Source organism: Lontra canadensis, unplaced genomic scaffold, assembly GCF_010015895.1.
Source record: "Lontra canadensis isolate GAN:19392208 unplaced genomic scaffold, GSC_riverotter_1.0 scaffold11, whole genome shotgun sequence".
Lineage (NCBI taxonomy): Eukaryota > Metazoa > Chordata > Mammalia > Carnivora > Mustelidae > Lontra > Lontra canadensis.
Window position 1 is genome coordinate 6,828,851 of NW_022631005.1, and position 15,256 is coordinate 6,844,106.

Consider the following 15,256-nt stretch of genomic DNA (forward strand, 5'->3'; position numbering starts at 1 on the left):
TGACTCCTCATCCATATAGATGGGGATAAAATTCCTCAGAGAGTACTCATAAGGTGTAAAAGAGACAATGTCAGAAAATACTGTTAATGCCATAGTGAGACTATACTATAAGAAACACTACATAATGGTATCTTTAGTTATCAGAGATTAAAAAAAAATGTATCCGCCTGAGATGAAAAGGAAGCTCTCTAAACATCAGAAATCTAAAGCAAATAACCCAAACATTTATTAAGGTCCCTAAAAAACATATGGCCCCAAATAGAGCTTTAAATATACATGCTGGCCCATAAGGATTTATAGTTTAAGTATTTTGGATTCCCTCCAAAGAAATCACAGATATGTAATGTGGGACATTAGCAGTTGTTTGTTTTTTGACTCTAAAATATATACTGTCTTTGTTGTTTAAGGCTTGTACTAGATGGTGGATAGGCTTTGTAATACTTAGAAAAGAAATTTGAGGGCAGAAGGCTTGATATAGCTTCCAAAGGAAATATGTTTTATATCTAAATTATATTTCAGAATTAAAATATGGCCTTTGAAAGCTTTTTGCTATTATGTGGAAATTTATCATGGAATCACACTTGAAGGAAAAAGCTCAGTTAAATGTCATGTTCTGACGAGTACATACATTTTTATATTTGAACGGAGTGCTTTGGCACCATGGGGCCAGTCTGAGAGGGGACGCATATCGTGCCAATTACTCTTAATTCAATTAGTTGAAACTCTCCAGGTCTTCACCTTGATTTGATGCTCTTTGCTTCTTTATTATTCTCAGCTGTTGCCTTACTCACCTTGTCCTTCGCCACGCTTTCCTTTCCGCCATGCTTCTGCTCCATCCTAACAGATGCAGTAGAAAGCAAAAGGGGTCTTCAGGGGGCACCTGGGTGGCTCAGTGGGTTAAGGCCTCTGCCTTCAGCTCGGGTCATGATCCCGGGATCCTGGGATCGAGCCCCGCATCGGGCTCTCTGCTTGGCGGGGAGCCTGCTTCCCCCCTCTCTCTGCCTGCCTCTCTGCCTACTTGTCACCTCTGTCTGTCAAATAAATAAATAAAATAAAAAAAAAAGGGGGGGTCTTCGGTGCTGGAGAGACCCAGAAGCAAATCCAGTCTGGAGCCCATCACCTAAGACCTGGCCTTACGCTCTTTCTCTGAGACTTGGTTTCCTTTCTCATATAGATACCCACTTGGCTGGATAATCACAGATTACAGATAATATGTGTTAAGTGTTTCCACGGAGACTGTACATAGAAAATAGGCACCAAGTATGAACTTCATTATTATTTGTAAAGGAAGTATCGACTTGTGGGCAGTCTACTCGAGAAAGTCTTCTTAGAAGTCTGGAAGGTCGAAACAGTTTTTACCTTCCTTAATACCCAGAGGGGCATTTTACTTGCATCTGGTTACTTTTATATGTGGCATTTTGGTTATTTGTGTATGAATTATCTCCTCTATAAAAGATTAAATTTATAGAGATAAGATTAAGGTCTCCACATTCCTCTCTGCAACATGCATTTAGCCAGGAGCTTGCGAATAATAGCCACAATAATAAATATTCAATGAATATTTCTTTAATAGAGCAAAAACCATTTTCTGACAGTGCTCATATCAAAACTGATATCTACCTGATTTTCCCTGATTTCCCCAACTTTTCAATGCCCCACCAAATTGAATTATATCAGACACCAAATGTTTCACAATATTTTCTTTCAAGTATGATTTATTTAACAATCATATGTAATAGGAAATGCAGAGAATTACAGCAGAGTAAAAACACAAGAATTGTAGCTTGTCATGTTAAAAATTAAATAAAAGAGCTACTGGTTGAATAAAAAGGCATATGAGATTGTTAGATATATGTTGTGTAGCTGGGGATAAAAATGCAAAGCAGGACATCCCAGACTTAGCAGCCCTACTCACCCTCCCTTTCTTCAGGACGGACTAGCACAACATGGGTGTTTGCGAAAAGGACAGGCACTGGGGCCCTCCACGTGGACTCCCGCCAGTTTCTCACTAACTAGTAGCTGTCTTAGGGGAGAGAGAAGGAAAGAAAGAAGAAGGGAAATGAAAAGGAGAGAAGTAGAAAGGGGAGGAAGGAGGGAACGGAGAGAGGAAAGGGAGATGAATAAGAGAAAAAGCACATCAACAGGGTGACAATTCTGAGGAAGTGGAGTGTGTTTTCTCCACCCCCTTTGGAAGTTCAGTCATGATGCTATATAAGTTAAATAACCTGGAAAATTAAGGGAGAGGCCATATACAGAAGCTGATGAATTCATTATATTGCGTGCTCTCTCTCTCTCTTTCTCTCTTTTTTTAGTAACAAAGTCTATAGGTCCTAAAGTATCAATAGAAACCAAGCAGACAAGTTTCCTATGACCCTTGAGAAGCAATGATTGAATGTACTTCTCCCTGGAGAGATTCTCTAGCTTTATGGAAAAACAACTGGCTCAAATAAGAACAAAAGTAATTACACTTCCCAGATACTCAGATTCTATTTTCAATGCAGAATATTTTCTAGCTGGTAAATAGCTACTTTTAAAAAGACATTGAAAGCAGTAGTTATAATTTCTTCATAAATAGAAATAAAAAGTACATTGTTAAAAGACAAAAAGTCACCATGATGTACATATCTATAAATCTCCCCCCACTACGCCATCATAGATGAGTTTGTACTGCTTACATTTAAAATATCAATTGCATTATAATGTCTATGATACAAATCAATTATTTAGCTGAGTTCTACAGAAGATTCAGGTGAACCAAAAACTAAGGACCTTATTCACAGAACATTTAAAAGCATTTTATACACAGTCTACGCACACATGTATCTTAAATTAGAACAATGCATACCTAATATGCATATAGAATATGGCTTACACATTAAAGGAGATCTAAGTTGTGGGTTGTAAAATCCCACCACTCAGACTTAAAAGCTTCTGATTATATCAATTTCTAAAATATTGCTTAGCCTTGTGGAAACCAAGAAAAGAGCAGGTGCAACAGAAAATCGATATGGACCCTCCTTCACTTTATTCTTTAATTGATGGCTACTTTTGTTTTTTTTCCATCCAGTTTTTGCCTTTTACAAAGATAGATTCATCTCAGAATCATTGAAGTGTTTGCACAGTGAAAAGTTACAGCCCCTAATTGTGCGACCTTTCTTGTCAGCTAATAACAAACAAAAGTTGTTCTTCAGTTTGGAGCAAAGGAAAGGCTCTGCACATGCTCAGGCAAAACATGACAAGCAAGCGGAGTCTCCAAGAGTTGCAGTCTGTTTCTGTGTAGTGAAATTATAAAGTCACGCCAAATAAAATGATCTGTACAGAAAAGCGTGGGTTTCCATTTTCATAGATATTTTTCAACACACACACACACACACACACACACACGCACGCACGCACTTCTTGTCATTTATCCCTGGGCTTGTAATATATTTTGTTATGTCCTAATGGGATCAACACCCCAGGGGGCAAATTCCATTCTTAGTTCTGACGTCTGTCTCCAACAATGGCTGAGGGTTCTTGTTGTCCCAGAGTGTAGCTAACGTGTGACTGGCATCGCGATGACGCTCATGTGGGTGACGTATTCGTACTCTGAAACCACAGGGATGGATGAGAATTGGTCCGCTGGTTTCAGGGATGGGTTTCACTGTGGTTTCCCAACGTGAGAGTTACAATGCAGTGGTCATCAGGTGGCAGAGCCAGGCTAAACTCCCCTGTCATCACAGGCCTTCAACCACAGCTTCTCAGCAGCCCCGCCTCTCGTGTCGCTTCCGTGTATTTAAAATAAGGACAATCTAACTAGCCCATTCTTCAGGGCTGCAAAAAAATTGTTTTCCATAATTCTGCTTTTTTTTCCTTTTAGTTAAAACCTTGAAATACCGGTAATTATAGAACTCTGCATAAAACAATACAAGAAAGTAAATTTTTAAAATGCCTCATATTTTGCACGTGTGTTGCAAGGTCACCTGTGCTATAACTGGATTCAGAGTGATGAAAATTTTAAACTATCCAACCTTTGTCTTAACATTTCTCCAACTTGCCTGAAAAAGCTAGATCAAAACAATCAAAACATTTCCTTTAAGGCTGTTTTCTGGAGGAAAGACAATGGCAGAAGCACTGGCTAAAAACTCTTATGGCGATTTTGAATGTATTTTTTTGGCCAGAATTACTAGTTCAGAATTTATGTTCTTCCTACTGTAAATCCCTTCTAAGAGTCCATTAAAATGGCCTGATCCAGGTGTGTGTTGAAAAAGGAGAACATGACGTTGTGGAAAGTTGAGGATTTAGGATGTTTTAGTCCTATTCTCATTATCCTGAAATAAAATCCAAATGAAAATGAAGATCATATTTTAGTCATACATATACATCAGTAACTGTGTGGTAATATCACGTGGGACTTTATACACCTTGTCAGGAATAAGGGATTTATCAGTATATTATAGATATTCATTATCTATCTTCTTAGAATTCCCCTTTGTGTGTATATGCATGTGTGTGTATGCTTGCATATTTTAATTACAGTAAAATGTGGATTGTTTGGATTAGAGATCACAAACTCAAGGACTCTACAAGCCTAGAAGGCAGTATAAATGGGGTAAGTGGGCCTGTGTGTGTGTAAAACCAGTGGAGTCACCAGGACTGTCGTAAACTCAAGAGCACAAGTCCTGCTTGAAGATATTCAAAACGGATCTTAAGTCAGTGTAGAAGTCAACCAAGCAAATGCACAGACTCACTCCAGCCTACAATCCATTAGGCTTTGACTTCTTCTTGGATGTACATGCAACACTAAAAAGCAGGCATTGGAAGGAATGGGGAACACTTCTCCTCCCAGGGAGTACCAGGTCTGATATTGGTTTGCTTTGGGGGCACCAAAAGCATATCCTTCCAGGAAGACAATATAATAAATTATATTCCAGCCTCTTTTTAAATAGTAAAGCAGCATGGCATTGTACATCCAATTCCAATCTCATTCGTTCTAATTAACAGAAACATTTTGAAAAAGTAGGCAAAACCAAATAGTTCTGTGGACAGAAATCTCTCAGAAGTGTGACATTACACAGCAATGTGAAGTTATACAGCAATGTGAAAAACAGATTTCAAAGGGTGATTTCTTGCCCTAAGTGTAGTGTTGCACATTGATTGATGAGGTTTCATCATGGTGCATCTTGAATTAGACTTCAGTGTTTCCTGAGAAAATATCCCATACTGGGGCCCACACACTGAGAATGAAGCAGGCAGTGGCCCTCAGAGCTATGGCCAGGCTGCCATAAAATCTATACTTTCCATGATGGAGGCCAGAGAAAGAGTTACCTAGAGGTCACAAGAAGGTATGGTTAACATCTGGGAGACTGTAGGCAAAATCTGACCACATATATTTTATTTGGTCTGCATGGTGTTTCAAAAAACTTTGAGCCCACATTAAAAATGGAAAGATTTTACATAAAAAAATCTCTTAGCCAATGGAAACCCCTGGAAACATGGTGAAAATATGTTGGAGGCAAAGCCTGGCTGGCTGCTACCTTCAGGTCAGGTGCTCTGTGTTCTTTCTGTTTCCAAGGCTGACCACTGCTCTTGTCTCCCAAACACTGGGCCTGAGTCACAGTTACCAACTGTCACCACTCCTGTTGGTTTTCTACTTCCTTTATTTAAGAGGCCTGCCTATTTCTTAAAGGCATATAAATTTCACCTATGAAAGGCCATGATTTCTGGAATACTGACTGTGCATTAAAGGCAGAGCTTTCTCAAACTGAGACAAAAACTACAAGGTTTGGTTAGTGCTGATGGGAAAAAAAACTGTCTAACAGCCTGCTTGAGTTTGAACCCCACTTTTTGAGTGGGTCTCAAATTCTTCCAGTTTTGGGGTCTTTGTAGTTGAAAAAGAGAAAAAGAGAGACCTCATTAACTGCCATTTGAATCTCCCTGAAATCTTTTACTGATGAGATGCCAGAATTTTACAGATCTATATACTTTTTTGCCTTAGACATCTTCATAGATTGGACAGTCATTTTTACAAATGTACTGGTGACCTGTGTTCCCTGCACAGAATTTTTGGAAAATGTTCATAAGTATTCCAGTTCCATATCATGAATGTATAAGAAATGCTGATTGTAGACTTTTTTCCTTTGGAAGCTACATAGCGTGCACTAGATTGATGACATCAATAGGAAAGATTCCCTTAATTTTGTTTAACTCCATGTTCTGAATCTATTTATTTGTCAAAACAAAAACAAAAACGAAACAAAACAAAAACTTTTTCTACTTAAAACACCCATAAATACTCCACTGAATTTAGTTTTCCCTAAGACATACTTGGAGCCTCCATCATATATCATCAGAACCTAAGAACTGCTCTGAAACAGCCATGAGCTCCAAAGACAATAAATTTATAGTCTGGATGGAGGGTATGAGGAGGAATTCCTATAGCTAATATGTGAAATATATTAGAATTGTTACATATAGACATACATGGATTTTAATTGAACAGCCACTCTGTTGGCTTGATTTCTACCTAAGCTTCATATGTAAAACAGGAATCATAATCACCAACTCTGAAATTGTTGAGAGGACTAAGGGAGATGAACACATGTAAGATGCTCATCACAGGGCCTGACCCTTGATAGTAGCCATGAATGAAACTACTGTTAACAATAAAAGACAGTCTTACAACCAACTCAGGAATACTTAGAGATGTATCATCTTAAAAGCTAATCACAGTTTAACTCTTTCGTATCTAAAGCAATATGTGAGGAGCTACCAAGAGAAACTCAGACACTTTGGTATATGGCCCCCGCTCAGCATTTTCTCTTGCCCCCAACCATCACCCCAAAAGCAGGACTCATTATAACATGTGAGTTTTATTTCTTACTTTTTAAGGAGACACTAAGACATCTCCTCTATAAATAAACCTTATATATAAACCTTCCCTTCTAGCAGCTTGTACTTCCCCCGCAGGCCCAAGACAACAGTTCTCCACTATAGTGTACAGAAACACCACAGACAGGATTATTAAAAATTTAGGTTTCCAAGGCCTCATTCCCAGAGTCAATAATTTGGTAGATCGAGAGCAAGCCCCAGAAGCTGAATTTTTAAAAAGAGAACCATGGAGGCAAACAAATGTCTCTAAATTTGAGCAAACACTGATGTTTGTTTCATAATATGTCCTTGCTTTGTTGTTATCACCCAGTGTAAACATTCATACTTCTTACATGAAGTAGAAAGAGAGATCAGGATTAAACTTGTCCACAGCTTACAGATTATTATTTTTAAAGGTCTAAAAAGTCTCGCTAAGTATATTTTTTATTGATGAGCAAATTAAGCTCTTTGAAAAAGTAAATATTTAAGATTTTGCTTCAGAAAATCAGAGAGATTTTTAAAAGATTCCAGGAGATGGGCACCTGGGTGGTTCAGTAATTAAGTGTCTGCCTTCAGCTTAGGTCATGATCCAGGGTCCTGGGACTGAGCCCTGAATCAGGCTCCTTGCTCAGCAGGAGGCCTGCTTCTCCCTCTCCCACTCCCCTTGCTTGTGTTCCCTCTCTCGCTGTGTCTCTCTCTGTCAAATCAATAAATAAAGTCTTAAAAAAAAAAAAGATTCCAGGAGGACATTGAAATGAGATAACATTTTTCTCTATGACATTCAACAAACCATTCATTCCAGGAATTAGGTTTCGTGTCTAAAAAATAAAATTACCTCTCATGTTTAAACTGACAGAAGCCTTTAAGGTATTTCAAACCTATGAATGTGCATCTGCACGTTTTTCTTCAGTGTTTACTAGATCTTCTGAGTTCTTATGAAGATCAGGTTCACCTACAACACAAGTAAACAAATAAACAAGAACAAAATAAGCCCGTGGAAAAAAACTAATAAAGTCAGGAATCTGAAACAATGCAGTCACATGCTGAAGACTCAGTTTCACAATGGATTTTACAGCACATTTCTCCAAAGATACCAAATACTTTCTTTTCACACCATGGATTTATAGAGTACAACGAGTCTTCTTCTGGTGGTTGTACAACATTGTGCAGTTGCAATTTAATTTGGTAATATAGAACTGAACTAGATGAGACATGTTTAAACATCTATTAAATCAAACATAAAAATTATGCATGCTTTTCTTGGGGAGAAATCAGCAGGAGAGGGAGAAATAGAGAATCTTAAGCAGGCTCTGGGCCTAGCTCAAGCTCGAGGTGGGGCTTGGTTCTCATGACCCTGAGACCATGACCCAAGCCAAAGTTAAGAGAAGATGCTTACCCCACTGAGCCATCCAGGCACCGCTTTCTTGAATTTTTTTTAAGCAAATGGTTTTAAACAAATGCTCTAATGATCAGTGTCTTTTAACACACACCCCTTAGTTGCTATGAATTTAAACAAATGACTATGAATTTAAACAAATGACTGTAAGAGCATAGTAATTTTTAAGATAAGACATAATCTGCCAAAACACACTAATGGAATTTATAATTCAAGAATCACTCATCTTCTATATAAACCTTGAAGAAAAAAAATTAACATGGAAAATGAGCCAACAGTTCTAGAGAAGTTGCAGAGAATCTATCAAAAATAAATATAAAGCAAAATGTATAGATAAAAGAGTCTTACATGAAAAAGAAAGCAAACAAAATTAGCAGAAATTAATTTTTGAGTCAAAAATACTTTACTATTTCAGGAAATAGTCATATATGACATGCTCTTTCTGTTTGAACTTTGATAAAAAATATCCTAACAGTTAAGGAGCAAGCATCTTAGTGTCGCAGTCAGTTAAGCATCTTACTCTTTGTTTCTGCTCAGGTCGTGATCTCAGGGTTGTGAGATTGAGCCCCAAGTGGGACTCTGCACTCAGCAAGGAGTCTGCTTAAAATTCTCTCTCCCTCTGCACCTCCCTGTCCCCGCTCATGCACTCTTTCTTTATTTCTCTCTCATTCAAAAAAGAAAAAAAAAAAAGAAATACACATATACATGTATATATATGTAAATTAATAGTTAAGCTTTATACCAGTTATCTTTGAGATAATTCCTTTAGCATAGATTGTAAGACTGTGTTGTCTCAGGTGCAACAGATTTTTTATTGAGGTTACAAAATTAATGTATAAAACCTATGGGGTGTTATTACAAAGCAAAATTACTTTGTTTCCTGTTTTCTCTTTAAGATATATTCAAAAAGGGGGCGCCTGGGTGGCTCAGTGGGTTAAAGCCTCTGTCTTCGGCTCAGGTCATGATCTCAGGGTCCTGGGATCGAGCCCCACGTCGGGCTCTCTGCTCTACGGGGATCCTGCTTCCTCCTCTCTCTCTGCCTGCCTCTCTGCCTACTTGTGATCTCTGTCAAATAAATAAAATATTTTTAAAAAAAGATATATTCAAAAAGGAAAGTTACCTTTTCAGGTGGTATCATCACTTTTGCAATCAACCTTAGATAATAAAAACATTGTGTGATCCCGTTAAGTGGTCAAAGTCTCAATTCTCATATTAGATAGTCTGGTTACATATATTACACATCAATCTTAAAACAAAGATCATAAAAGATTCCTTTCCAACCTTGAGTTTGTGGCAGAGCCCAGAAGTGGTGTATGGCGGGGGATGGTTGATGTTTCTGTTTCACTCTCCCCCAACTGGCTACCTTGACTCCTGAGCTGGAGCATGACAGAAGAAGGACTGAGAGGATAAGCCAAGTTCCTACTTGACCAGCACTGTGGGAGGACTTCATACTCACTAGACCTGGTAGGTGCTGGAAGCTAATTCTTCCGTGAACACATTCACAGGTTCTTCAGGGACTTCTTGCCAGAGGCCATGGCTGGACATGTCTCACCACCTTGCTATGTGCATATGAAACTCTGGTTCCTTTACAGTGTTCACAACCCCCAGGGATTTCATTATTACATCGTTAGCTTCTGTCTGGTGAGGTCCTTTCATTCTTCCAAATACAGGTGGGCCACATTTGGTTCACACAAAACACTCATGAGGCAGTTGTTCCCATAAATTACTTGAGGAAAGACTGAAACCTACATAGCCTCCTCTCATGTGGCTCATCTGTCACCAGCTAATCTGTTACATCTCACGTAAGAATTAGACTCCATTCCCAATATCCCTGAGGGTCCTGGTACAGTTCTTTTCTCTTAATTTGAGGTAAAGAGGGAAGCATTTCTACACCTTTCCCAACAGCAGATAGCTCATTAAAGAAAATCTTCTCACAAATCCTTTTTCAACCATTAACAACCTGACCCTTTCATTTGTTTGAGTTGGGTAAGGATCAGAAGCATCCCATAATTGGCCTTTAATCTTCTTTGAAATTCCTGTCTCACAGGATTTATTTCTGACATCTTAGACTCTTGGCTTAAACTTTTGATTTAGTATTCTGTTACTTAGGGCTAGATTAGAATGGAACAGAGTGAAAGAATAGGCTGAACTAAAAGAGGAATATAAGTAATTCCCTGGTTCTTAAGTTTTTGAGAGAAACTTTTACAATGGGCAAAAACACTAAGGATAAAGAACTCACCAATAAGAAGAGTGGATGAGGAACAAAATCACCAAGTGCTAATAATACAGCAATTACAATTTAAAATTCTGGTTAAAATTAGTCTATATGTATTCTAACACAAATATATTGTTATATATCAGTTTATTAAATCAGTAATGAGTAATGAGTGATTTGAGCAAAAAAGAATATTAATGCATAAGAATGAAAACATTTTTAATTAATAATAATAATATCAGCAGCAACAGGAAAAACAGTGAACATTAAGAGAAAACTTATTTACACCATGCTAAGTGCTTCATACGTTTTATCATTTAATTCCTCCCCAACAATTTTTATTGCCCAAGGTCACATATCTTCTAAGGAGCAGAGCTGGACCCTCAACCACCGAGCCATGTACTTCAAACTAAACCAAAGAATTTGGTCATACAGTGCTAACTCCCTGACCCAAAAGGACAAGTTTCCATTGGATTTGAAAGAGTGAAAGCATTCCTTGTTGCTTGGAGAGATACAATTGCAAAGTTTCAAGTTGAGAAGTGTAGAGTAAACATGTCATTTTTCATCTTCCTGCTCTGACAAGCTAACTATGATTCAAAATTCAGTTCTTCATAAAAGAATGAGTAGTTTGATAGTAAGAACTGTGAGAAGCATTTTCTAAGAAATAAAACTCTTTTTACTGCCACTCTGTGTAGAAAAACCGGCAGTAGGAGACTGGCTAAGGACTCGGATACCAAGGTCACACATATCTTACACTCAGGGATTTCAAAGCAAAAGGCTACAAGAAGGAATCAAATGCTTTCTTGCCAATACCATGGAGGAGAAATGATAGAGATTTGTGACTCTCGGAGTAAACTCTTTAACTTAAAATTCAGCATAAATATGTGACTGGGGTGCATATCTATGCTTAAGAAATCAAAAGCTGTAAATTAGTGAAAACCCTGTAATGATTTTTGTGTCAAAGATTTCTGACTTTCCACCTTGCAATACCACAACCAACCATCCAGTGTAGACATGAGGGATTTCCAATGGCACTGTTTTCTTTGCATATTCATCCACAACAAGAGCAATGAATTGTTTCTACCCTAGAAACTCCGAACATTGCAAGTTTCCTAATTTCTAGTGTTTATAATCAAATTCTTCAGTGGAGACTTTTTTTGGTATGAGTTTCCATCTACAGAAGAAAGAGTCAGGAGAGTATGTGCCCTTTGATTTCATTCTTCATTTTTCCCATGGAAACAAAAACTACTTACAATCTTCATTAAGCTGAATACATAATTTTTAGGAAGTAGTTACCTACTTGCTACAGAAGGCTGATTTGGCAAATATTGGTGGTATGCAGAATCTAAAATTCTAGGAGTCTTTAGATGTTCCTAATAATTGGCTATAAATACCATTTGACAAATTTGTAGACTGGTTGAATTGGGGAAAACTAAACCCCAAACAGCTAATTGTTTCTTCCATCTTATTTAGCTTTAAGTCACAAATCTCAGAGGACTTAGTTGGTAGTTATCTTTATTAAGGTTCAAAAATCAGCCAAAATAGAAGCTAGTTTCACATACCCAGCTACCTTTTAACCTGGGAGGAGAAGGACTAATGTTCTTTAAAAATGCCTTCCATGCTAATTTTTCCCTCTCCTGTCTACAACCTCCTATCTAACTTACGTTGGCTGTAAGGAGAAGCTATTTGAAGGCATGTGTGGAGAGTATCTCATCTACTTGAATTTTTAAAATCTGTAGTGGAATAAATTGCCTCTCTTGGTCATAATGCAAGTTGTTCTTATTACGGTACACTTATAAATTGTAAACCCATGCTTTAAAATAAAAGCACTTTAAGCAGTTAGTCACACAGCACTTTATTGATCTACAACATTCAGCCAGGATTGTGGGGAGTGATGGGATCTCTAATCTATCAAGATTCATGTAACAGGATTACTCTCATGGTAGAGGAGAATTTGTTTAAAATAAATCATGGGTGCTCTATTATTTCAATATTACTACATTGAAACTATGACGTTATTCATATTTAACTTCTTATTTGATGAGATTTCTATTTCTTAGCAGCCTCTGGATTTTCTTTAATCAGCAGACTTGCTCAGCATATTTCAAAGAAGTCTAGCCCAAGACGGAAGGGTGATATGGGAACACAGGACCCTTTTGAATGAATCCCACATTCAGAGTGATAAGTTAATATTATTGAGTGGGTCTTTGTGCTGAATACCTCTTTACTTCTACAAAAGTGTCCTGATACAAATCAAAATTAGTGAAGACTTTCAACATCACTCACTTCCAGTTGTCTTGCAAAGAATGAGCCTATGTTGGGCTTCAAAGAGGTTATGGAAATGAAGTTCAAGAACCTTAGATTCTTTGAAGATTTTCACCATTTCTTCTTGAAGGTTTATTTATTAAATTCTATCTGAAGAGATCCCTTGGATCATTTTTATTTACCTTATTTTTCTTTAAATTTTGTCATAGAAATTAAACATGTGAAAGAAAGGTCAAAGCTCTCAGCTATGTCTTTTTTCTATAATTTCTGATAATTTCCTACATTCCTATTGTTAACAGGGGAACATTATATTAGACAAAGCATGAACAGAGGTCCCAGAAGGAATAAAGTTAGAACTAAAGAGTTTAGACTGTATTTGGTCTAAATTTAGGCCTACTTTAAGGGATAAAAACTAAGATGGTAAAATATTCTTTTGGAAAATAAGTGAATTACCATAAACTAAGTTTGCTGGATTACCAAAATCTTTTCTTTTTGAGAGCACTTTGGTCTGCCGAATACGGTTTTTAAAATTTCTTGTTGTTGTAGTTTTCCTAAACGGTTCTATGCCAAGGAAAAATTAAGGCAAGTGTCTTAAGGGGCAGAATCTTCAACAGAAACTATTTAGATAAAGGTTGTTCATTTTCAGCTCTACAACCTGGGCAGCTATATCCACAATTTGGAATAAACCACTTCCACTCCTTCACTCACTCCTGCAGAAAACTGGATGAATTTGAGAGATACTTTGAAGAGATACTCTACTGGTAATTTTGGTGGGCTAATTAAAAATGGAAAGGTGATAGGAGAGTCAAGATCAATTTACTATACACCCACTCACTCTATTGATGGAATTGATCTATTGCATATTTTCTCACAAAATATTCCATTGTTTATCTAATATTAAAATTATTGTGATCAAGTAGTGTTCTTCTATAATACACTTCCTAAAGGAAGCTTTCTATAAGACTGCCATGTAGTCTGGAGGCACATACGTGGGACCAAGAGAGAATAAGAATTATTGCAGAAAACACTAAATTCTAAATACTTCATATATTGACTCATCTAATCTTCACAACAGCTCTTGAGAAACAATTTTTATGATCCTCACTTTAGGAATCATCAAGCTGAAACAGAGAGATAAAATAACTTGCTCAGTGTTACACAGCAAGTAAGTGATGAGACCAGGTTTGAACAGATATTCTAGGTCCAGAGTTCTGGATCCTAACACCACACTATGCAGCCTTCCTGGGTATAGTTTATTTAATGGCTACTGTGTTTTTTTTTTTTTTTCTTTCCTTAGTATGAGTTTATGCCTTATCTTTGAAATTAAATCTGATAGGCTTTTCCCCCGACTCAGGCAGAGACAGAGAATAAGAATAAATAAACTTGTTTGTGAAAATATGTTATTTGGTATTAGACACCAAGCCAGTCTCAGCTAATTAATTATTGGGGTGTTCCTACTAGTCTACTACAATTAACCATTTAGTCAACTGTTAGGGAATCACAGTAAAGAAGGCATATAAGAGCAGCTCTTAAAAAAAAGGGTTTTTCAGGGGGAAATAACTTGGCTAACCTTATAAACTGAATTATATAATGGACAAGGCATTCTCAAACGCCACAAAAGAACAGTATATGGAGCCATTTTTCTCCTACTGTTCACTTCTACTACAATAGAAATACTTTTTCAAGGAAATCTCTCCCTTAAAATTTTTATCAATCATTTTTTTTTTTTAGTGGCAGAGAACTATTACAGAATTTGTTCAGAAAAATAGTAGAATTGATGTAAAAGATAAAGTAAGTTTCTGAAAGCCACATTACCCTTTTGATATTTTAGAAAAGGGCAAAATAAAGCTTTATTGCAGAATGACACAGTGATTAGATGCTCAAAGAAAATTAACTGACACAATATAGTATCCTAGCAAAGAGAAATGCTATAAAATGCCATTTAGATATTTGAAAGCATAAAGATGCTGGCACAGCCATAGCAGCTGAACCAGGCCAACTAAGGAATCTGTAGTTCCTATGGCCAGTGATGCCAGTTGCGCAATCTGCAAAAATGGGTTCCTTTTCTCTCATGGGGCCAGGCAGATTTCCAGCAAGTAGACTGAAATCTCCAAATTTTTTGTTCAAAGTACAGCGGCCACCATGCATGAGGTTTTTTTGTTTGTTTGTTTGTTTTTGTTTTGTTTTTAAGATTTTATTTATTTATTTGACAGACAGAGATCACAAGTAGGCAGAGAGGCAGGCAGAGAGAGAGAGGAGGAAGCAGGCTCCCTGCTGAGCAGAGAGCCCGATTCGGTGATGGATCCCAGGACCCTGGAATCATGACCTGAGCTGAAGGCAGAGGCTTTTTTTTTTTTTCTTCTTTTCAGCATAACAGTATTCATTGTTTTTGCACCACACCCAGTGCTCCATGCAATGCGTGCCCTCCATAATACCCACCACCTGGCTCCCCCAACCTCCCACCCCCCACCTCTTCAAAACCCTCAGGTTGTTTTTCAGAGTCCATGGTCTCTCATGGTTCATCTCCCCCT

The 15,256-nt window shown here is 37.4% G+C and overlaps 1 protein-coding gene across 6 annotated transcripts in view; it reads right to left on the reverse strand.

Moving 5' to 3' along the window:
• Positions 1 to 1,550: 1,550 nt before the first annotated feature.
• The window catches only part of PDE1A (phosphodiesterase 1A), a 337,449-nt gene continuing 323,743 nt past the window's right edge, over positions 1,551 to 15,256 (reverse strand). For 5 of the 6 annotated variants that reach the window (XM_032856066.1, XM_032856068.1, XM_032856064.1 and 2 more), the window contains 2 exons: positions 7,685 to 7,801; positions 1,551 to 4,310 (listed from right to left, as the gene is read on the reverse strand). In XM_032856066.1, the coding sequence (XP_032711957.1) occupies positions 7,728 to 7,801 (74 nt within the window). In that variant the 3' untranslated portion in view covers positions 1,551 to 4,310; positions 7,685 to 7,727. The remainder of the gene's footprint in view (positions 4,311 to 7,684; positions 7,802 to 15,256) is intronic. The other variant, XM_032856065.1, reaches the window with a different exon arrangement.